This window comes from Orcinus orca, chromosome 19 (assembly GCF_937001465.1).
Source record: "Orcinus orca chromosome 19, mOrcOrc1.1, whole genome shotgun sequence".
NCBI classification, from domain to species: Eukaryota; Metazoa; Chordata; class Mammalia; order Artiodactyla; family Delphinidae; genus Orcinus; species Orcinus orca.
Window position 1 is genome coordinate 3,695,941 of NC_064577.1, and position 24,624 is coordinate 3,720,564.

At 52.9% G+C, this 24,624-nt stretch overlaps 1 protein-coding gene across 2 annotated transcripts in view; it reads right to left on the reverse strand.

Moving 5' to 3' along the window:
- Positions 1-16,546, reverse strand: part of RAB11FIP4 (RAB11 family interacting protein 4) — a 113,816-nt gene extending 97,270 nt beyond the window's left edge. Inside the window, exon 1 of one of the 2 annotated variants that reach the window (XM_033423430.2) lies at positions 16,199-16,546. In XM_033423430.2, the coding sequence (XP_033279321.1) occupies positions 16,199-16,357 (159 nt within the window). In that variant the 5' untranslated portion in view covers positions 16,358-16,546. The remainder of the gene's footprint in view (positions 1-16,198) is intronic. The other variant, XM_033423433.2, reaches the window with a different exon arrangement.
- Between the last annotated feature and the right edge of the window lie 8,078 nt (positions 16,547-24,624).

Below are 24,624 nucleotides of genomic sequence, written 5' to 3' on the forward strand. Positions count from 1 at the left end.
CCAGTACCCACCCAGGTTCCAACTAGTTTTATTAAAAAAATTCTGTTTCATATTATACAATTTCCTTTTTAAAAATTTTTATTGAAATATGGTTGATTTACAAAGAGTAGCCCCCACGCGCCACAACTAGAGAAAGCCCCCGTGCAGCAACGAAGACCCAACTCAGCCAAAAATAAATAAATTACTTAATTAATAAAAAAGGAAAAGTCATTAGACTCATAAATATAAGAAAAGAAGACATAATGAAATTATTACTTTTTGAAGAGGACATGATTGCTTACCTAGAAAATCTCAAGAAATCAACCAGAAAAATGACAAGTAATAAGTGAGTTCATACCAGTGGGGAGATACGTGATAAATTTACAAAAATCAATTGCATTCCTATATGCTAGTGACATGCAGCTAGAAAAAAAAAATCAGTGGGAAAAAAGTTTCATTCTCAGTAGTAACCAAACACATTAAATGCTAAACACTAGTTTAGCCTAATTGTAAGACATTTATTTTTAATGTTAATATTTTGTTCCTACTGGGAGAACTAAATATATAATAAAGATGGTAATACTCTCTAATTTAATAAGTTTAATGCAATACCAATTAAAGAACTTGAAAATGTGTTTACATACTTAAAAATCCATAAACGGTGAAGAATCAGAGAGAGCTTTTTTTTTTTAAAGGTAATGATGGCTGACTTTTATCAATTTTAAAATATACCAAGTAATAATGATCAAGATTTATAATGTTGCATTAAAAACAAGACCAAAAAAATCTTAGAGCGTCAAAAAGGAATAACGATGGTAATGCTAACACATGGGAAAGAAAAGAATCCACAAGTCCATAGCGACACTCAGGAAAGGTGGTGAAGGAAAGATCTTCTACACAGAACAACCTCTATCTCTAGAAGGAATGAAGGAAAAATCACCATTTTGCAACCACCAGTGTAATTTACGCGGGCAAGGAGCATCAAGGGATGCTAAAACCATTGTGTGAGAAGCTATTTGAGAACCAGATATTTACACTGTCTAAGGTACCATCCCGCAGACTACTTATTAACTATAAAGGGGAAAAAGTACCATTATACTGACGAGATCAAGCAGACGTGGGTTTAACCAACTGATCAAACTCAGCATCACCGATAATGGGACACACCGATATCATGTGACTCCTTATGTGATGCTCTGAGGAGTACACGCCATCACCTCTCCTTGCCAAAAGTGGGAGGAAACAATCAGACATAGCCAGGCGATGGGACAGCCTATAGGACAACCGGCCCAGGCTTGGCAGAAAATGTCAGTGTTGGTTTACAGAAGCAAAGAAAATCAGAGATGGTTCTAACTTCGAGGAGATGAAACAGGAAAATGGCAAACTAGATGCCATATGTGATCCTCGACTCGATCCTAGATCAAAACAAAAAGAAGCTAGGAAGGACATTTTGAGGACAACTGGGGGAATTTGAACATGGACTGAATGTTACATGACTGTCGAGTTAGCATTCAGTCTTAGGTGTGATGGTGACGCTTGTTCAGACAGGAGACTCTCCTCGTCCCTACACTCTGAAGTGCTCATGGGGAAAATGTCAAGACGTCTTCATTTACTTAAAATGCTTCTGCAAAGCAACATTAAAGGAGACAGATGATAGATTATCAGTGGCAAAATGAAAGAGAGAAAAAGCAATTGTGACAAAGTGTTAACAGTGAATCTAGGTGAAGAGTATCTGGGTATTCATCACATCCTTCTTTCAACTTTTCTGTTCGAACATTTTCAAAATAAAGCATGAGAAAAAAATAGAAAGAAAGAATCAGTGTAATTCAGTTCTAGTTTAGAAATAAATTCAAACTATGAATAGAACCAAATGTTGGATGAACCTCATAATAAATTCCAAATGGGTAAAAGTCGAATATTTTTACAAATTGGGGGTTTTAACAAAATAGCTTATTTATTCTTGCTAGAGATGGGAAATAAGTTCCTAACTACTAAAAAGTGATCAATATAATTAGAAATAATGCAGATATGATATAACTGGAAAAAGAAATATTCAAATGTAGAATTTTTGAGTAATAAAATGTAATCCAGGACTTCTCTGGTGGCGCAGTGGTTAAGAATCCGCCTGCCAATGCAGGGGACACAGGTTTGAGCCCTGGTCCGGGAAGATCCCACATGCCGCGGAGCAACGAGGCCCGTGTGCCACAGCTACTGAGCCTGCGCTCTAGAGCCCGCGAGCCACAACTACTGAAGCCCACGCGCTAGAGCCCGAGCTCCGCAACGGGAGAGAGCTCCGACTGCAATGAGAAGCCCGTGCACCGCAACAAAGAGCAGCCCCCGCTCACCGCAACTGGAGAAAGGCCACGCGCAGCAACGAAGACCCAAAGCAGACGAAAATAAATAAATAAATTTATAAAAAAATAAAATTATAAAGGTCAAAATAAAAATTCCCCTTGATAAGCGCTCAACAGAGGTGGACATAACAGTTTATGCAGAAGGAAATACCAAGAATAAACAGCAACATGGAAAAAATGTGGTCTCGTTAGCAATTAAAAATGAAAATTTAAACAAGTTTGAAATACTATTATACACTCATTAAACTGGAGAAACAAGTCTGAAATAATACTCAGCGTAGATGGGAGAAGCGGGCATCCTCATGCTTCGGACAAGGTCAGATATCCGGCCAAACAGGAGGCAGGAGGGAGAAAGGGGAGGAGACTGAAGGAGAAACAAAGAGCATCCGCGGCCCCAGAAGGCGCGGCCAGAAGCCCAAAATGGCTGTGTCCACACGAGCGGGCAAACAGGCTCTCGATTCCACCCACTCAGTGTCTAGAACACGGGAGCAGGTGCCCCCTAGCAGTGCCCACTTGGGGTCAGGGGTTTTGAGAAACCCACACCAGAGGCCAGTCCTCTGGCTGGCAGCCAAGCACTGGGCCGGGAAGAGGCCAAGCAGGCTGGGACCCAGGGGATGGTCGGTGGTACTGAGGGAGGTCCAGCCCAGCGTGCAGTGCAGGCTTGGGGGTGCCCAGGATCCTTCCCTCCTCACCTGCCACGTCCACTCTTTGGAAGCACTGCTGTCTTTGGGCTCCACCCCGCCCGTACCAGCTCAGGGGCTGGGCCCCGCAGAGGCTGCTGGCGAGCCAGGGGTTGACGGGCCCGCCCAGGTTCCCCTCCAGGTGTACCCGGCAGAATGGAACGCAGTGGAGACATTAGTAGTGACGGATGGGATGGTCAATCCTGGACCAGGTTTAAGCAGAGAGGTGACATGGCTCTGTCTGGGACTCAGACACAGGAAATATCATTAGACGGAAAGAGCCAAAAGAGCTCATATACGCTGGTCACGACCGCATGTGGGTGACCGCTAAGGACAGGACATAGATTTTGAGGTCTAAAAATTACAGCTTAACGCTAGTTCGCTTTCTTGTCCTCTAGAGTTGTTTATAAAACGACAACAATATTTGGAACTTTTTGTTTTAAAAATAAAGAGCAGCTGCTCTCGGGAGGACTCCTGAGAGGGAGGGCAGGCCGGGGAGCCCCAGGAGCTGCCCAGGTGTGTGAGCGCCCTGGAGCTGGCACGTACCCGCACCTGGGCTCGGGCCCCATCACCCAGTGACCTAGGTGGGGTCACAAAGGACTCATGAAAGGACGCTCTGTCCTGTTTGCCCCAGCTCCGTGCTGTGAGGTCCTGCAGATGGCCCGGCAGCCGCCCTCTGACCCTCCCCTTCCCTCCAGCAGTTCAAACGCCCCTCTCCTTGTCCCTGGACCGGAGCAGAGGCCTCCCAGCTCGGCCTGCTTTCCCCCGACCCACATGATTCCAGATGGGCTTGTCTAAAACACAACAGAGACATGTCACCCTCAGCTTCAACCTTCGGGATGAAATCCACCCTGTCCTCTCCACTGTGCCTCCACCTGCCTGGTCAGCCCCTCCCCTCTCTCACCTGTCCGCCTCCTGCCAGGTATGCTTCTCCTCTGGCACAGCCATCCTTCCCTTCTGCCCTGGTGGACCCTGGTGTTCAAGACTCAGGCCCGGCATCACCTCTGGGAAGGCTTTTCCATCTCCGGGCAGAGCGAATCTGCTGTCTTCACACCCCACTACACCTAAACGGGCCTCCAGCCCTGCCCTTCTCACAGGTGGACCAAGGTTTCTATCTTAGGGGCCCCTCCCACGCAGAAGCGAGCTCCCTCAGGGGAGGAGTCCTAACCTCTCCCTCTGCGTATCCTCTCACACTGTCACTGAGGAGGACCCTATGGGGCCTCCAGGACAGACCACCCCCATGTCCTCACCTGCCTCTTACTTGTAGAAAAACTTGAGCCTCCAAGGCTTTCCCCGAGTTCCAAAGAGCACACTTAGCAGAGAAGTGGGAGAAGGCAGAAACAAAGGAAAACAGTCAAGCCAGACAAAATAACAATAATTTAGCCACTAAACACAGTCAAGGGCCTTTAGTTCCTCCTAAGGGCTAGAGAGAATATTCTGAGCCATGGCCTTGGGCTATTATGCCGATACCGAAACCCCACCAAGAGGAAGAAGTTAAGCGCATGCTGACCACGAGCATGTAGACCCCAGACCAGCTGGACCCAGAAGGCTGATGACGTTGACTCCTGATGACCTCACCACCAACCAATCAGAAGAATGTCCACGAGCTGATCTTGTCCCCTGCCACTCCCTCCCTCACTCTGTCTTTAAAAACCTTTCCCTGAAAACCACTGGGGAGTTCAGGCCTTCTGAGCGTTAGCTGCCTGGACTCCAGCCTTGGTGCCTGCAGTAAATGCTGTACTTTCCTTCACCACAACCCGGTGTCAGTAGATGGGCTTTACTGAGATCGGGCGAGTGGACCCAAGTTTGGTTTGACAGCACCAGACTTGACACAGAGCAGGTGCTCAAAGAGATCTGTAAAAGAATGGAAATGGAGAGCCCACCCAGAAAACCTAGAGTCAGTGGTGGTTAACAGTCACATTAGCAAACACATGTGGCTAACATTATCCCCACTTTAGAGATGAGGAGACTGAGGCACAGAGAGGTTAAGTAACTTCTCAGGGTCACGCAGCTAGAAAGTGGCAGAGCCGGGTCTCAAACCAGGTGAGCCTGATGCCAGGACCCCGGCTCCCAAGCTCTTCTCTGTAGCACAGAGAGAAAGTTAAAGCTGACCTGGCCTGAACAGCGACACTGGAGGGAGGTGGAGGAGATGGGGAGCACGAGGGGTCAAGGCCAGCTGGGGCCACAGGGCCTCTGTGGCTGGGAGGAGACAGCAGCGCCAGCCTAGAAGATGGAGGAGCCCGGAGAACGTGGACTGGGTGCTGGCGGGGTGTCCGGATTGAGAGTCGGGGCCCTGTCCCTGCTACAAACCCATCTGGGACTGCAGAGGATTGCGGAAGGGCGCCAGGCAGGAAACCGGAGCAGCCAGAGAAATGCTGGCCTCCCGGGGCTCTTAATCACCATTTGCACAGGAAGTGGTGGCGATGCATAATTCAGGGCGTGGTTGCAGGCAGCCTCTCTCTGCCTGCCCCCTGCCACCTTCCACAGCATCTTCTGGGTGGCACACTGCCTGCAGCCCCACCTACAGGCAGTGCCTGCCCACCCTGCAGATTCCAAATCTACTTCTACTTACAGCCCCTGTCTGGCACTGCTCCACCCCTGGAAGCCAGACCACCCCAGATTTAGAAAACCAGAGGAAGCCTCGGATTGGAAGTTTCTATGTCAAATTTCTGAAACTCAGATCTGATCATTTTCCCCCCTCCCCTGACACTGGAACCTGGAACCCTCCAACGGCAGGCAGCTAAGGAGGCAGCTTTAGAATCAGACAGACCTGGGTTCACATCCCAGCTCCTCCAGTTACTGTGGGACGCTGGACAACTCCCATCACCTCTCAGATTCTCAGGGCTATTGCGAGGATGAAGGGAATAAGAAACACGAAGGCAGTCTACACCAATCCTTCCCTCACCTCCGCTGTCCACAGAGTCACCAGTGGCCGCAGGAGAAATTCTGGCCCTTGAACAAGGGAGGTCAGGCCTGGAAAAGTACCAGGTGGAGGAAAGGGGCCAGAGGTGCACTCCTGGGGCTGAGAGCAGCAGGGGGTGGCAACAGGGGTCATGGAGTAGGTGGGCTGCAGAGACCACGCCAACAGGCGTCATGGCCAGCCTTAATGTATTATCTCCTTTCCTCAAAACAGTCCCACAAATAGGGGTTCTGACCACCATTTTACAGAGAAGGAAACTGACGTCCATCCATCATAATAAGCACCTTCTAAATAACCTGGGCTTTCTCTTTTTTCAGAAAGGCTTCAGCCCTTGCCAGACCCAATGGCCTGTGTGGGAAGTGAGAAATCATAGAAACAGCTAACTCCAGTGAGGGTAGGTAGGTGCTGGTGTATTGCTGCCTGTCCAGAACTCATCTGAGCCAGTCTCACAGCCCCAGCCCCTGAGCTCTCCCTAAGGTCCCTGAGGTCACCAGCTGACCCCTTGCTCCAGCCTGAGCTCTCACCCTCCTGCCCTTCCTGTGCCTTCACCATGCGGAGCCACTTGTCGCTCCCTGAAAATGCCAGTCCCCATCCCTGGATCTGGGCTTAGGCTTTGCGCATGTAGATATTCAATAAATGCTGGGTGGTGGATGGACAGATGGGGAGGCTGGGGGAAGGGTGCGTGAACAGATGGATGGACCAACGGATGGATGGGTAATGAATGGATAAGTAGATGGGTTGATGGCTGGGTGGATGGATGAATGGATGGATGGATGGGTAGGTAGATAGATGGCTGGGTTGATGGCTGGGTGGATGGATGGATGGATGGATGGATGGATGGATGGGCAGGTAGATAGATGGCTGGGTTGATGGCTGGGTGGATGAATGAATGGATGGATGGATGGGTAGGTAGATAGATGGCTGGGTTGATGGCTGGGTGGATGGATGGATGGATGGATGGATGGATGGATGGATGGATGGATGGATGGATGGGCAGGTAGATAGATGGCTGGGTTGATGGCTGGGTGGATGGATGGATGGATGGATGGATGGATGGATGGATGGATGGGTGGATGGGCAGGTAGATGGTTGGATGGAGGGGATGATGAATGTGTAGACAGATGGATAAGTGAATGTATAAATGGATGCATTATTGAATGGGCAGGTAGGTAGTTGCATGGATGGGTAGAGGGAATGAAGAGCAGCAGTTCTAGGAGGCAGACCTTAGTTCACTGTATGAAAGAGGACTCACCAGAGCTTGTCAAGATGGAACGGCCTTGCCTCGGCAGGCGGTGAGTCCCCATCTCTTGGCAGGGCTGTTCTGGAGCAACACGAGCACTGAATGGACCTCTACTCCCCTTTCGGTTCTTGTTTTCGTGTAAATCAACCCTTTGACTACCCTGTCCAGGCACCAGCCTCAGACTTGGGATCTCTCCTGGGGGCAGTGCCCACCAGAGGCCTATGTGCAATGAACAAACGCTTCTGGAGGAAGCTGGCAATCTTCTCTGAGTTCTGTGCCACAGCAAGCGAGGTGTGGGTCAGGCTCGGTCTCAGGTCTAGAGGGGACTCAGAGATCCTTACAGCTACAGTTTGGGCTGTGGCGACCAGGAGGCCCACTCTCCTCTTGATCACAGTGGTGTACACACTTCCGGATTCTGAGCTGCTTTGCTCTCCCTGTCCCCAAGAGCGTGCAACTATGGACCCCAGGAGTGGTGGTCTGCAAAGAACTGGTGGCCCTAAGCTATGGCTCCTGGGGGGCCTCCAAGAATCAGAAGATGCTGGGAATGCAGGAGACAGGGAGGGGCAGAAGGGTGCAAAGAGCCCAAGTCTAGTTGGGGGGGTGGCTCCAACCTATCCACTGGAGAGGGCCAGTGGTCATACCAGCAGCACATTCAGGCAGTGAATTACGGCGCTAGCCAGTTCTTACTCTGTGCGAGGAGGAGGCAAGGGCAGCTCTCAGACTGAGAGGCTGGGCAGACGGGCAGTCAGCATCCCAAGACGGGTAGCATCTTGCCTAGAAGATGCCTCTGGTCTGGAAGATGAGATGCCCCAAGCCAGTCCAGCTGAGTCCTTGGACCCCCAAACTCAAGCCTGGCTTTTAAAGGGGGCTGAATCCCACCTTACCAGGTTCTGTGTTCTTCCCTCATTTCTCTGTCATGGGCAGGAAGACCTAAGGGCCAGGGTAGAAGGAGGCAAGGGTCTGCCCGGAGGAGCAGGGCTGAGGCGCATTCCTGGGATCTGTCCACTGCCGGCTCCACAGTCCCACTGGGACGCCAGGTGCATCTCAGGTTTCACAGGCCACCGTGGAACTCCTTGACTCCTTGCCCAACCTGCCTCCTGCCTCAGTCTTCCCCATCCAGCAAATGGCAGCCTCTGAGTTCTCCAAATTCTCTCCTTTCACACCCACTTCCAATGGGCTCTAGTCATCCAAAGCCAGCCGCGTCTCCGCAGCTGCACCCCTGCTCTGCCTCCAGCAAGTCTCACCTGCATGGAGTGACAGCCTCCCCACTGGTCTTCCTGCCCAGCCCCTGCCCTCTCCCTTAAGTCCTCTTGCCATACCTCTAACCCCCAGGCCCCCTCCTGCCTCTGCCCGGATCAGTTGCCCCCAGATCTCTGCAAGGCGCAGCCCCCCACTTCATTCCAGGCCCTACTTAAATGTTCATCTATGACAGAGAGGCCATCCGTGGTCATTCTAAGGGCAAAAATCTTTTTGTCTCAGTATTTTCTGTTTCTTCCTAGTCCTGAACCTTCCTCCACCCAACAGTAATTGTCGTTCCTTTCGTCAGTTTCTTTTCCAGCCCCTCCCCCATGGAAGCTCCGGGCCACTCCTGATTCCCAGAGCCTGGAAGAGTTTTGGCATAGAGTAGGTATGCAAGATATTAATCGAAAAAAAACCTTTTTAAATCCTGGAAACAGGGCTTCCCTGGTGGCGCAGTGGTTGAGAGTCCGCCTGCCGATGCAGGGGACGCGGGTTCGTGCCCCGGTCCAGGAAGATCCCACATGCCGCGGAGGGGCTGGGCCCGTGAGCCACGGCTGCTGAGCCTGCGCGTCCGGAGCCTGTGCTCCGCGACGGGAGAGGCCACAACAGTGAGAGGCCTGCATACCAACAACAACAACAACAACAAAAATCCTGGAAACATGTATTAAGACAACCACCAACCACCAATGCAAAAGGTATTTCCATTAAGGCTACTCTAAAAATTTCAGGGCATTCCCCCAATCATGTGACGTCGGGGGAGGACAGCAGTTCACCCAGGCATGACATGCACTGTTTCCAGGCCAGAGGGCATTTCCCCTCCATCCCACCCCAGATCTGGTTCACCCAGCTCTAACTGTCCACCGCAGCCAGCTGTCAGCCTCCCCTTCTGTGCTCCACCTCGGGGGACTGCTCTAGGCCCCGGGGTGGGGACGGCCGCGGGGTGGGCCAAAGGGATCGCTGCAGCACGAGGCAAAGGAGCAGCCCCTCTCCACCCTACGAGTCCCGACTCACCCACACATAGTCCAGGGCTGGGGCAGAGCCCCCCTCTCCCAAACCCCTACAAATGGACCCGTGGACACGGGTGCTCGGGGTGGGGCACCTGGGTGGGACCCGCCAGGCACTTGGTGGCTGCGTCAGCCCCCAATCCGCACTGCCCCCTCAGGCTGTGGCAGTGGAGCCCTGGCCCACGGAAGGAGGAGCGGGTCCTTAGCCACCCATGCACCACCCAGCAGGGTCCTGGGTTCCCCGTGCGCGGGAATCCGGAGGTGCAGCCTCCCTCCTGGCTCTGCCTCCTCAGCCGCCAGCCACAGGGGAGGCACTCCTCCCTCTGCCCCGCTCCCACACCTCCCCATCTCCCTTCTCCTTCTTCGCTCCTCTGCTTCTCTTCCAGGTGCAGGGGAAAGCTCCCGGGCCTCAGAGTCAAGGCTGGATCCGACAGCCGCTCCGCCTGCCCAGCCTGGTGACCCTTCACCATCCCCCTGGGAAGAGGGGTAAGTTCTTCTTCACAGGGTGAATGGCCGATACCCATGCTGGGGCTTGTCTGGGCTTTGAGAGTCTCCACCCACCGCAACAGGGCCGAGGGCGTGTCCTGCTGTTTGGAAGGCGTGATTCTACCCCACTTCTCCATTCAGATCTCAACAAGGGAGGCACGGGCCGCACCGCCCTCCACCAAGCCCTCCACGACCTGGAGCTTCTTCCTGTTCTACATCCCGGTATCTTGGGAGTGAAGCTATAGCCCAGAGAGGTTTTGCCACATGGATTCAGGCTGTGTCAAGACTGCCTGACAAGATGAACCAGTCCCCCTGGACGCTCTTCTCACGCCCCTCCTCCCAGCACAGCCAAAGTGCGCGAAGAGCACTGGGCATCCTATCTGGGGCTTGGCCCCTCCCAGCCCGCCCCCGGAGCCTGGGGCCTCGCGCTCACTCCCTACGCCTCGCGAGGGACCGCAGCCTCAGCCTGGCTTCCACAGTGACCTCCAAGCTCAGGGGCACCGGCTGCACCCGGGTGAGGCAGAAACACAGGAAAGAGAAGGTCTTTCTGGGCCCCACTCCTGTCCTGCTCCCCACTCATGGGTCACAGGCACCCCGACCTTTCCTTCGAGGCTCGGAGAACCTGGGCCTTCCTTCTGTTTCACCAGCTCTGTCATCCCCACCATGTCCCCATTAGGGTGGGGCACTTAGAGGGGGCCTGTTCTCCAAAAGAGCCTTAGATTCTTCCCTCCAGGAGTGGCGTGTTGGGCTCTGCAGGCCTTTTGGACCCCTGTCGGTCCTGCACCCGCTGCCACTGCCCAGGTCAGGACCCTCTTCCTCTCAGGCCAACTGTCACATTCCCCTCCTGGATCCAGCCCCTGTTCTCAAGCACACCTCTGACCCTGCTGCCTGGACCTTCCCACCAGCCACAGGGAACGGCTGAGGCTTTCCTGATCTGGCCCCGCCCTCCCCTCAAGCCCCTCCTCCTATCACCTCCCACCTCCAGCCACAGATGTAGGGATACAGCTGCTTCTTCCCCAGCATCCTGTCCCCTCCTCTCCTGAGCAGACCCAGCTTTACTTCAGGGCTCTCCCTCCCCTGGCAGCCCCAGGACTGTCTCCTGATAAGTCTCGGCCCACCTAGAACCCCAACCCCTTTGCCGGTTCAGACACCCAGGCTGAAGCCAGCCAGCACCAGCATCTCCCTTGCGGCAGTCCTTCGTCCAGAGGGGACTTGGGGACTAAGGGAGGCCAGTCTGACCCCTTATTTCATCTCCTGCTCAATATGAACAAGGAGGCACGATGCCCCAGTTGCTTCTGGCACCTGCAAAGAAGCGGGGACGTTATAGACTAGTCCCAGGTGGGCTAAAGCTAAGTCACTGCCCCCAAATAATTACCACCACCCTTCCCAGCAGGAAGGACTGGCCACTGCTCAGAGGAGATGGTACTGGTTAACAAATGGCAGAGACACCACTCAACTACTTTTGAGTCCATTCTTCTAGCAAGAAGGATGGTTTTCAAACTGGGAAAGGGAGAAGAATATATTTACCAGGGATGTGGCCCAAGATATCTCTGGTGCTCCCAAAGCCTTCCACTCACAGATGCGGGAGGGCTGGAAGCTCAGAGCTGACAAGGAGGGTGGGCCGAGAACACCAGGGACTGTTCGCAGATCTGGACCTCAACCCCCAAGAACGCCCCAGCCTAGAACAGCCTCTCAAAGATGCTCACAAATGTTTACCAAAAACACCAATAGTAAGAGCAGCAGCAATTCTGAGAGCGGGCCTACCCCGTCCCGATACTGAACACTTTACGTGTATTAACGTGTTCAAGCCCCACAATAACGCTATGGGATGAGAACTGTTATCACCCCCGTTTTATGGATGAGTAAACAAAGCCCTAGAGAGGTTAGACACGAAAGCAAGCTATCAGAGGTCAACACGGGTTCAGGGCCCTGGGCCATCATTTCTCGTCCTCGTCACAGTGGTCTTGCTCCTACTTATTACAGACTTTCAGGGCTGGGACAGCGCCCTCACGTTCTTTGAAACGTCAACCTGTGTTCTCACACACGACTCATGTTTTCATCGAATTTCCTTGTCTTCTCTTTTCTACTATGATTCCCAAGTCAATAAATTAGGGGAATATCGGAGGCCAACCTGATACATACATAACATTATTATTTTTTTTTTTGTGGTACGCGGGCCTCTCACTGTGTGGCCTCTCCCGTTGCGGAGCACAGGCTCAGCGGCCATGGCTCACGGGCCCAGCCGCTCCGCGGTATGTGGGATCTTCCCGGACCGGTGCACGAACCCGTGTCCCCTGCATCGGCAGGCAGACTCTCAACCACTGCGCCACCAGGGAAGCCCCATAACATTATTATTAACTGGAGTCTGTACTTTATTCAGACTTCCTTAGTCTTTGCCTGATGTCCTCTTCTTGTTCCAGGACCCCACCCAGGACACCACATTACATTTAGTTGTCACGTCTCCTTAGGCGTCACTTGGCCAGGACAGTTTCTCAGACTTCCCTTGGTTTTGATGACCTGGACAAAGGTGAGGAGCACTAAGCAGGTGTTTTGTAGAATAATGTCCCTCTGCTGAGATTTTTGTGATGTTTTCTCATGACTGGACGGGGGTGATGGGTCTGGGTGGGGGATCACAGTGGTAAGGTGCCTCTCCCATCACATCGTATGAAGGGTACATACTACCTACCTGACTTATCACTGCTGTTGTTGATCCTGGTGACCCGGCTGAGGCAGTGTGTGTCAGGCTTCTCCACCGTAAAGCTGCCCTTCCCCCCTTTCCACAGTGTCCTCTTTAGAAGGTAGTCATATGCATACGTGACGCTTACAGGGTGGGGGGTTATGCTGCACCTCCTTGGTAGGGAATTATCTACATAAATTAATTTGTTCTGTATGGGAGACTCTCCTAGTATTTATTAATATTAAATCATTTATTGATATTAGTGTGGCCTCATGGATATTTGTTTTACACTTTGCAACCTAGTATATTTTGATTTTTGCAAAGCATTTGATTCTGGTGTCCCTGGCATTCTGGGTGTAGTTGATAAAATATGGATAATCAGCTCTGATAAATTCACTGAATTCCGTATCTAATGAATGAGAGTTCTCCACCCTAGAGCACTGGCAGCGGGTACGGGGTGGGAAATCAAGGTCTCTATGTGATTTTTAAACAAATGAGATAGAAACTGCCAGAAAACGTAGCATTTTGAAGGGGAAATGACATCCCTGTTCTGCAGTGCATGTGTGAATTTGGTGTGCAGCGAGCAGGGCTGAAAAATGTATTTCCGTGGGTCTCGGTCAGTAACACAGTGTGAACAGAACCACCCCTACGAGGCTCTGTCCGTGGTCCTGCCCTGGGTTTACACCAGCCTGGCAGATTGAGACATAAAGCACCCACTTCTCCAGCCTGAAGGCAGCACAGCATCGGAGTGACAAAGGTAGGATTGTAAATTCTCTCTATTGTCTGTTACAATGGGAGGAAATGAACAAGATGAAATTTAACAGGGATAAGGTCCAAGTTACAGGTTTAGATTTAAGAAAGTACTGACACAGACAACAGGCCTGATCTCTTCAACAAGTCAGGGTTATTCAAATTAAAAAAAAAAAAAAAAAGCATTGCATTAAAGTAAGAGATCAGGGCTTCCCTGGTGGCGCAGTGGTTAAGAGTCTGCCTGCCGATGCAGGGGACATGGGTTCGTGCCCCGGTCCGGGAAGATCCCACATGCCGCGGAGCGGCTAGGCCCGTGAGCCATGGCCGCTGAGCCTGTGCGCCCGGAGCCTGTGCTCCGCAACGGGAGAGGCCACAACAGTGAGAGGCCCAGTTACCGCAAAAAAAAAAAAAAAAAAAGTAAGAGATCAGAATAACTGGATGCATTGCACAGTTCTGGCGAGGAAACTGGTTTGAACAAAACAGCAAAGATTGATGTTTTGGGGCCAAATAGAGAAATCTGGATAAGGTGTGCATGTTAAATGAGATGAGAATTTATTGAAGCAGGAAAGTGCTGATCATTTACTGGAAAAAAATCAGGTTACAAGACAGTATGCACAGCATGACCTCATTTTATGGAGAAAATCTACATACAAGCATAGAAACAGCTCTGGAAGGATGTGCCCAAGGTGTCACAGGTAGGCTCCCTGCATAGAAACAGCTCTGGAAGGATGTGCCCAAGGTGTCACAGGTAGGCTCCCTGGGAGATGGGAACATATTTTATTTTTGCTTGTCCATATTTCTAACTTCTCGCAGAGCATATAAACTGATTCTGTAATGATATAAGATTATGCTTTAAAAAGAAAACTCACTGACCCTCCTCCAGGATGCAGGGGAATCTTGGCAGAGGCTGCTAAGAAAGATCCCTGGGGTTTCAGTGGCCAGAAACTTAACAAGAGTGCACCGCTCCAAAGGCACCTCGCCCTGAGCCACCTGTGTGCGTGAGACGTGTTGGGGCCAGAACAGTCCTGGAGTCTCCTGGTCCAGCCCCTCCATGTCATTACTAGGAGAACTCCGTCACACAATTAGTCGATGGTGGCTTCAGGGCTGGAAGCCAGAGGTTTGGTCCCTGCCAGATTGTATGGCAATGGTCTGGGGCTTCAAGAACAGGGGCTATTTGGCCTGGAGAAGGGAGGATGGTAGGAAGTGAGTGGGAAGGGGACAGGAGCGCTGTTTTCAAATATTTAAAGGCTGCCACGTAGAAGAGAGACCCACGTGGGTCCCCGTCCAGAACCACGATGACTAAGTGACAAGCAGGTTTGGCTCCAGTGTGTATGAGGAAGAAGCTCTAAGAAGAGGAGCTGTCCAGATCAGGGATAAGGCTGGGGCTTGTTAGGGGCTCACCACTGAGCCCACGTGGCCTCCTGCCAGAGCCTGCTGGGAAGCTCTTCCCACCAGTGAGACTGCGGCTCTGGAACTCCAGTTCCAGCCAGAGCCAGACTTCTCCCCTGCAGCCTGTGTCCTGAGAGGAAAGACTGGGGCTCTCCCCAGGCTTGGGCTCTGCTCAGCCTGCCTCGATGAGGGGAGGGGCTTGACCAGCCTTTGGGAAGAAGGACCGGCTGGCTGCAGGAAACGGTCCTGAACCAATCCCAGCAGAGGGAGAGGGTGGGCTCCAAAGGGGCTGTAGCAGTGAGCCTCCTGGGATGGGGTACCTGAGTTCTCGAACTTGACACTTGCCTCACCCTCTTTCACTTACTGGTCTCAGGGACTCCCAGGTCCCAGCCATGCCCAACGGCCATGCAGAGATGATTACCTATCATCTCCCCCTTGCCAGGTGACAGGGAAGCATGGATCCAACCCAGGCATGCCTTGGCTTCTCTTATGTTCTGAAATGCTAGGCCCCAGCTGTCCCCAGAACAGAATGCCAGCCAGTGCCCATGCAGAGCCTGAGGCCTCAGGTGGCCTTGGAAACTCACTACTCAGGGCTTCGTCTCCTGACGATTTCAGAGTGGGCAGTAGCAGAAGGGTGGGGATGCTCTCCCGCCAGGTGGGTGCCTTGCCGTACACCCTCCCCCAGACATAGCCACCTGTCCCTGTGCCCATGGCATGAGAGTACACCTGTCTCTGCCCACCCCACTGGCAGCACCCACCCTCCGATCCCAGCTCTGCTAACAACCAACACCGTTCCTACTTTCCCTAAATCGACGCGGCCCGCCCTCCCCCCCCCCCACCCCTTGCTGCAAATACTGCTCAGCTGCCGCTCCCCAGCTTGGCTCTGGGAGGTCTGCCGCAGCCGACACAGCCAGCTGCCAGCCAGGCCTGCCCATGGGAGCCCGCATGGGGGGTCATCGGGCGCTGGGCCGAGAATCCAGGAAGGTCGCAAGCAGACACCTCCCGCTGTGTTCTAGATCGGCTGGGTGCAGTCAAGGAGCCGAGACAGCAGAGCGCCCCTAGTTGTCCTCTCGCTCCCTCGGCCAGGCCCAGTGGGGCGCGTGCCTCCCTCCCCCGCCCCACCCCGCACGGCGTCCTGGCATTCCCGCACACAGACCTCTGCGTCTCGGTCTCCGCAGGGTAGGAAGGGGCGGGGGTCCCGGGACCAGGATCTGACGGCTCCTTCCCCCCACCCCCCAAACCCCGAGTGGGCTGCAGAGCGGTCAGAAGGGCCCGCAAGGGCCCGGGGTAGGGAAGATAGGCAGAGAAGCCCCCACCCCGGGCGTGATGCGTGACTCTCGCAGCGCCGGCGCTAATGGTGGAAAGCGAGGGTCCGACAGGGCGGGGATGCCCGGGGGCTCGGCCGAGAGCGGGCCGGTGAAACGGCGGGAAAGCCGGGGTGGGGGATTGGAGCGCGGACGCCCCCGCCGCGGGCCCTTACCTCCTCGCCTTGGCCGAAGCGCAGTCCGAGCGCCGCGACGCGCTCCACGCGCAGGAAGCCGTCGGGGTCGCGGCCGCACACCTCGAACACCTCGCGCAGGCGGCGCACCGAGCGCAGCAGAGCCGCGGGGGCGCCTGCCCAGCCCGCGCCGCCCGCCATCCGGCCCGGCCCCGCGGCTAGCCCGAGCCCCGCGCCCGCCGCGCCCGCTCGCCCCGCGCCGCCGCCGCCGCCGCCATCGCCGCGCGCCCTCCGCCCGGCGCTGCGACGCGCAGCCTCCGCCCGGTGGCGGCGGCGGCCGAGCCGTGTCAGCAGCGGCGCCGCAGCCCCGCGGCTCGGGGCGGGCGGGGGAGGGGGAGGCTGCAGACAAAAGAGGCCGCGCGCCCCCGAGGGCGGCCGCCCTCGTGGCCCCGCCGCCTCCCCCAGACTCGGTGTCCCTCGGCGGCTCCGAGCTCGTCCCGTCCCCTGGGAAACCGGGAGGGTGGGTGTGCGACAGGCGCCCGGAAACCCAGGGCTGCTCGAAGGCCCCGCCCCTGCTTGGAGGAGTCAGAGAGGAGGCCCGAGTCCCCGGACCAGCCGCGCCGGGGTCCAACAACCTCGCTTCCAACCTCAGACCCCCAACCCCAAGGCCAGGCCCTCTTCGTTCACCGCGTCCTGTGTGCGTACCCAGCAGTGTCGAGAGCTCAGTATGTCCTAGGGGTTTCCTACATTAGCGCGTTGGATTGTTACACTCATCTCCGAGGAAGCTGAGGCTCAGAGAGGTTGAACTACTTACCCTAGGTCACACAGCCTCTGGGAGCCCGGGTCAGGATTCCTAGCCAGTCTGGAGCTGGATGGAGCTAGACTCCCTATTCTTACCCTTCTCTGTGCTGCCTTTTAAAGAACAGTTTCCAGGCTTAGGTCCACACAGGCCTCCCCAACAGAACTCTGGGCCAGCTCTGGGCTGGGAAAGGGTGCAGAGAGGGGGGGCAGAGACCCTGGGACAGGAGAGCGAAAGAGGAGACCAGAACAGGCAAGAGGAAGGAAAAGCAAGGGCCACCCATCAGGCCTGCCTGTTGCAGGGCCGGGGGCCACCCAGCGCCTTGGGGAGGTTCCTTCCCTTCCCCTGGGTTCCCGCTCTCAGCCCTTGCAGCCCTGGACTTCAAGCTGAGAGCCCAGGACAAGAGTCTTGGCCCTGGGAGCTGGTGGCAGCCTCCAGGCCTGGACCTTAGCCTCCTCCCAGTTGTGCTCAGCTGAGCCTCCACCCCAGCTCCTGTGACTCCCAGCCTTGCCTGGGGCTCTGCAGAACCTGGCCTGGCTCTGCTCTCCTCCTTCCTTGTTGCTCAGCATGCCAGGCCCTTGTGGCACCAGTTGCACCCAACCCAAATACAGGTCTTGGCTGAGCCCACCCCCACTAATGCTCCCCAGCTCAGTTCAAAGGTTTCCTCCTCCAGGAAGCCTTCCCTGATGGCACTCCATCGTGCCTGTTAGTCTGATTTCTGGTCCCTTCCTCCAGATACCTACTTAGTTCTACAGTTCTCTGGTGGGCTGCCCATCTCCCCCAGCATGGTGGGAAACCCTCCGGGGCAGGATGTATCTTAGTCACTTCTTGTCCCTGACCTCCATTCAAGGGTGGGTCCAGAGGAAGCCCCTGCCTAGAGGAGATGCGGTCCTGCCCCATCGTCTGCGGGAGCCAAGAGCAGTGTAGGGACCCAGACAGAGAGGCTGGGGTGGGGCCCAGTTCTGCACATGAGCTGTGTGGCTTCTCTTCCCTGGACCTCAGTTTCCCCCTCTGTGGTCTTCCTGCTCAACTGTGAATATATCCTGCTCAGGGGCTGCCATGTGCCTTCTCTGATTCTCCCACCCAAGAGGCTCAGGACAGAAGGGAGATGGGCAGGGCTGAGTTATCCCCTTTGGGGAGCTGTAGAAATGGCTCTCAGAGCTCTCCCTGCATCAAATCCCCCAAAAGAAGAGAGCAGGGAAGCTGAAAGACCTCAGCTGGCAGAGGTGGGGGCCTCAGACCTGAGCATGAACAAATCAGGTGAACCAAGCTCGAAGCCCACACCAGATCAGTGGTTCTCCCAAAAGACAGGAGCCCTCCCTGACCCCCGTCTCTCCTCACCCATATCTAGGAGCATCTCAGCTCCCTCCTGCCTCCCTCTTCCTGGGGCACCTCCTCACTCCTACCCTCTCCCCATCCCACTTTCTCTGGCCAACTCCCATCCTTCCAGATTCCATGGGAGTGGTACCTCCTGCAGGAAGCCTTCCCTGACCACACCCTCGCTCACCTTGACTGCCTCTCCCCTGTGCTCGTGTAGCATTCTGTGCGGGGAGGTGACAAGTATACACTGTGGAACCACCCTACAGCTGGGGATAAGGCCATGAGGGTCAAGTGATTTAATATGTGTAAATGTCAGAAGAGTGTTCCAGGTAGTAAGTGCCAACTATTGTGTCCTGATGTCTCTCACTCCTGTTACCACAAGAACATCTGGGAAGCAGGTTTGAAAGTTCACACAGTGACCATGATGTCCGTGAGGGCAGGGACTGTGTCATTTCTCTTTTGATTTTCTAGCTCCAGGCTCTTAGCACAATGACCAATACACACAATTAAGGTCTATGAAGGAATAAATTAGGGAAGGAACGGGCACACATATGGTGTGGTAAACAGAAACATGGCCTCTCAAAAGATACCCACATGCTGATCCCTGGGAGCTGGAAAATTACCTTATTGGAAAAAGATTCTTTGCAGGTGTGATGAAGTTAATGCTCTGGAGATGGGGAGAGTCTCCTGGGGTAGCCAGATGGGTTCTAAGTGCAATCACAGTATCCTCATAAGAGGCAGGCAGAGGCCGATTTAACACAAACAGAAGAGAAGGCGATATGGCCACAGGGGGCAGAGAGCGGAGGGATTTAGCCATAAGCCAAGAATGCCAGCAGCCACCCGAAGCTGGAAGAGGGGAGCGTGTGAATCATTCCTAGAGCCTCTGGAGGGAGCATGGCCCTGCCCACACCTTGATCTTGGGCTTCTGGCTTCCAGAACTGTGACACAATGAATTTCTTGTTGTTTTAAGCCTCCAAGTTGGTGGTACTTTGTTATAGCAGCCACAGGAAACCAATATATATGGTATAAATATCATGGGGAAGTTATTACAGATTAAGAGCCAGGCTTTGGAATCTAAAACAGCTGAGCCAGGCACCAAGGGCTGCTACTCATTTAGCCCTTTGACTCTGGACGAGTTAACTTCTCTGAACCTCAGTGTCCCTGTCTGTAAAGTGAGGATAGTAGTTCCTACCTACAGAAGTCCTGCAGGTTTCACATGAGAAAATGAATGTAACGTGGCTGGCACAGTGCCTGGCACGTACCTGGCCCGTGGTGATTATGATGCGTGTTGGCATGGAGAGGTTGAGAGCCAGTCTGAACGGGGGAAGCATTTCTGATTTTCACCTCCAGGCCTTGAATTCAGCGTCCATGTTGTGTGGAAATGGGACAGGATTCAGTTTCTTGCTGCTCACAACCTGCTGGGTTTTTTTTTTAACCATGAATAAATATCGCTCTGGCGGAGCGGAAGGGTGTGGGAACGCCTGGGCCTTTTTCACCTGTCCTCCAGCATGCGGGGTCTGAGGCAGAAGCAGCAGCACTGCCTGGGGGGCCGAGGACCCTGGTAGGACTGGGGTGAGTCTGGGGTGAGCAGGGCGTCTCAAGACCCTGTCCTTCCTTGTCGGGAGGGGTGCCCGGGCTGGGGTTTCACTCACCCTGGGTGCCCACCCACAAGTTTCTCTGACCCTCAGAAGGGAGTAGGTCCATCTGATTGCTAGCGTTCCTTCCAGGATTCTAAGAAGAATGACAAAACCATACTTATTCTACCCAACTAGGCTCCACATCCTTTCAACAGCCTCAGAAATGGCTCCTAGAAGTGACTTGTGGCTGGGGCGGCTCGCGGTTTAGGTAGCGGCCTCCTGCCCGCGTCTCACCTACTGGAAGTCCTCTCGGATCAGCACGTTCCCTGCTCCCGGCCTTCTCTGCTGCCCCTTCTGCCGGAAAGAAACGCGGGAGTCCTCAGTTACAGACTGCATGGAATAAAGGGGAGAGTGGGAAGATTGGGGTGGGGTAGGGGCCATTTTTTACTGAAAGGTAACCGGCCTCACCCTGATACAGGAGGAGGGATCCTGGTTTCCACGGAAGGCCTGACATTCAGAGAGCCAAAGACTGTCAGGATGGGAGACACCTTCCTCCCAACCCCCACTCCTCCAAGATCACAAAGCTTTTTGGTGGCAGAATTAGGACCACGGCCTAAGTGGCCTCCTGACCCCCATCAATGCTCCTTTCTGCACAGAAGCTTTGGAGCAGAAGGTCCTGGAGTAGAATTGCTGGACTAAAGCCCCAGCTACCTATTCTGCCATCCCCACCTGAAAAGCTTAAAAACGAAAGAAAACAGAAAGCCGGGGCGTCCAGTCCAGCTGAATACACATCTGGGAGGGAACAGGGGCTGGGGGCTGCGGTGCCGGCTGGGCCGAACAGGCCAGGATCACTGAGATTTAGCAGTGCAGAGGCCAAGGTCTTCCTCCTGGGAACCTCTCCAACAAGGACAACGCACGGGTGCACGGCTTGGTGACCTTGGGGTGAAGCCCTCCACAGAATTCTCAGAAACAAACTGAGGTGCAGTGTTTAGAGTGGTCTCCAGCAGGGCGCCAGCCCGAGGAAGCAAAGCAGCAGAGAGGGAGGGCTCCGCGCCTCCGTCGATCCTCCTCCCCCGGAACAGGCCCGATTCTCCCGCGCCCCCTGCTGTTCAAGGGAGGTTTTAAAATTTAAGATCACTCCTTAGAAGCAGCGTTTCTTTCCTAGACTCATTCTCTTGACAAACAGGTATTGAGCGTCTACTACGTGCCAAGCCCTGTTCTAGGCTCTGGGGATACATCAGTGAACAAGATGGAAAACTTCTCTCCCTTCACCGAGCTCAGTTTCTTGTGGGTTCTGGGGAATTCCCAAGGAAATTCTAGGCCTCTTCCGAGCGCCATCCTGGATGTAAATGGTAGAGATTTTTTTTTTTCTGGCACATAATGTTTCGACAGGACTTATTAACTAATGCCACCTGGATTTGAAGACTCCATAAGAGCCAGGCCCACGGCAAGGCACCAGGGACATAAGTTGTCACACAGACTCCCCCAGGAGTCTAGGGACCTGGGGTGAGATTAATAAGGAGCCAGCCAACAACCCACAGTGCTCAACCCCCCAGGACAGATGTAAGCTGCCGAGGGAGCAGGGAGAATGGCCCAACAAGAAAGTCTTGCTGGAGATGGTCTTTCGGGGCGGGGGAAGGGGGGTGTCTCTTGGAAGACAAGGTAGGCTCCCCCGGGAGGAAATGATGTCTGCATAGGCCCCCCACACAAGAGCATCGCGAGATCCAAGGAAGCAAAACATCCCATTCTCAGGACTCATGTTGAGGGGAGAAGCTGGAACAAATCTGAATCACCATGAGAAAAGCCACCGCGCATGCGCAGAGTCCAATAAAGAAGAAATCCCTCCCACCAGGCAGTGATGGGCCCTGAAGGTGCCATGTCTCTAGGAGGATCTGTAAGGTGCCGACTGTGGGCTGAAAACCCCCTCTGTACCTCCCTGTAAAGCCTTCAGTAAAGTTTTGTGCAAGTGGATTCTTCAGTGGGTAGGAGATGCCAGGCCATGTTTCAGGGTGAGTTTGGGTTGAAAACAAGAGCAGAGGAAGGAGGGGACCGGTGATATTTAGGTTACATGTGTAACGGTCCGTCATCTCAGTGCTTGCTCTCCCAGCTGAGGAGCTTAGAATGGCTGGAGCTAGAGTGGGTTGGGGCAGGAGATGGGCTTGAAAAGACAGGTAGGGGTCAAATGATGGCCTTGCATATCCTGGTGAGGGCTTTGGACTTTGTGTGTTGGTGGTGAGAAGGAACCCTTTGAAGTATGTCCAGGCTGCACCTATGATGGGTTAGAATGTGGTACACCGGGGACAGTGGGTCATGCTAGAGACCCTTGTAAACAGGCCAACGAGCTGGGCCCCTGAATGGGCAGGGAGGTAATGGGGATGGTGAAGGAATTTCAGAAGGCACAATCAGTATAATTTGGTGACCATCCAGTGTGGTGGTGGGGATGCGTGGTGAGTGGGGAGGAATTAAGGATCATTCCCAGTGTTCAAGCTCAGGTGCATTGTTGGGGATGGCGGTGCCGTTGGCCAAGGCAGGGGCCCAGGAGGAAGTGCATTGGAAATCCTGTGCAGAGGTGAAGAGCTGCCGTTAGGTAGTGGCTATCCAGATCTGGAGGGGAGGAAGGAGGTGAAGTGGTGATGATGAATTAGAATCGCTTCACATAGTGTTAATAGATGAGAAGGTTCAGGAAAACACTTGCAGGGTAGAGAGCTGAGGGTGAGGAGGCAGGTGGGGGAAGTGCTATCAGAGCAGTGGGAGGAGAATGGGGACAGGGAGCCAGTGCCTGGAAGCCCTAAGAGCTGAGGAAAATGGCTGGACTGTAGTCCGCGTGCACAACCTTCACGACGCAGTGCACACAACTACGCAAATTTATAGGCCCCTTAATAGCCCGAGAGCTTCGTGGGCTCCAGGACCATTTCCAATCAGCCTTGTTAACTGTGAAAGATTGTAAGCTGTGAGCAGAAGTAATAAAGTCATAGTGAAGGGCTGGTGGTGGCCAGTGTGCTCTCTTCGGGTCCACGGAGTCAGCAGGTGTGTCCCCAGAACTGCTCTAAACCAGGTACAAAAATATGCCCCTGTAAAAAGAAAACAAACCCAGCTCCCTGGAATCTGAATTAGTTAAAAGCTACCTTTTGATAAAAGGAAAAATACTAAGGTAAAAAGCATCGAAGGGACGGTAGTTGTTAATTTAATGCCTGAATAAGTTCCATTATTACAAATACCTTTTTAGTAGAACTGAAAGTTAGCATCATCTTCACCTCTTAAAAACTTTTGTTTTTAAATAATGCTCATTGTAAAAAGGTAATAAAATATAGACAAATAAACAAAAATTAACCATACATAGTTATTCATCTTTTTCCTATGTATAACTATAGTTTCTTATGTGTAAAATACATAGATATTTTACATGATTGGGGATCTACCCTCAGATACAGTTGTTAATCCCTTGATTCTATTGGCAGTTTCCTCCCAAAGTTAAGTATTATTCTTTAAACCCATTTTTAAAGGGTGCATAAGGAAGCCCTGTTAGCTTCCAGAAAGTGCTGGATGAATATAGATGATTTAGCCAAAAAATCATCCAGGTGTTGTCTCCAGATGTTTTGGTTGTCTCCAGGTGTTTTGATATTATAAGTAATGCTTTGATGAAAGTCTTAGCTTTCTGATCACTTATTTCTCTAGACTAGATCCCTGCACATAATATTATTGGGGCAAATGGTGTGGACATGTTTAAGGCTAATGATACAGAAGGATGAGGTCAAGTGCAGGAGCAAGTCCATCACACCACACTCTGGACCAGCACCGAGTACTAAATACATCTTTGCTAATTTTACAGATGAAGATGGTATTTCACTGTTTCAAGTTTGCATTTTTGTTGTTGTTGTTGTTTACTATTGAGCGTGATGACCTTTTGTATCATATAGTAATTAGCAAGTGGTACAGCATTTCATTTCTGTGGATTAGCCGTTCATGTCCTTTGCCCATTTTTCTTTTCTACTTGGGTCTTTTCTTAAAATCGATTCTTATGAACCCTATAATTAGAACAATCTCTCTGTTATTTGGCCTTTAAATTTGGGTGTTTTTTTTTTTTTTTTTTTGGATATGGGGATATTTTATGGATTAGGTAGTCAAGCGTAATCTTTAGGATTTCTTCCACTGCTTTTAGGCGTACAAAGTCCTTCCCTGTTGTGGGAGTAAATGTTCTTGGCCAACATTTCCAGCTCTCCTCCTTTTGGAAGAGGATAGCTCTTTCTGACCCTTGTGATTCTGTGGAGCTGTGTGACAAGTTCTGGCCGTGACTGTGAGAAGTGGCTGCACATCTGCTCTCCAGCCTTTAACTGCTAATCTGAGACCCTCCAGATTCTGGGCTGCTCAATCTGGTAGCCACTAGCCGCCTGTAACTATTTACCTCTAATTTAAAATTTAGAAGTCAGCTCCTCAGTCTCAGTACCCACATTTCAAGGGTCTGCCAGCCCCGTGTGGCTGTGGCCGTGTATGGGACCGTTCAGCTATGGAACGTCTCCATCACTCCAGCGGCAACTGGATGGCGCTGTCTCAGCTCTCCTTCCCTCTGTCACTTGCTACGGTGGCTGACCAGTCTCTGGGGCCCGAGAAACTGCGGTGAGCAGAGTCCCCCTGCCGACCAGTGATGGACATGTAGCGGGGTGAGAAACTTTTGTGGCTTTTAAGCCAATGAAATTTGGGGGCTACTGGTGCTATTTTTTTTTTTTTTTTGACACCATAACATAATCCGGAACTTTTTGTCTTTTCCATTCTAT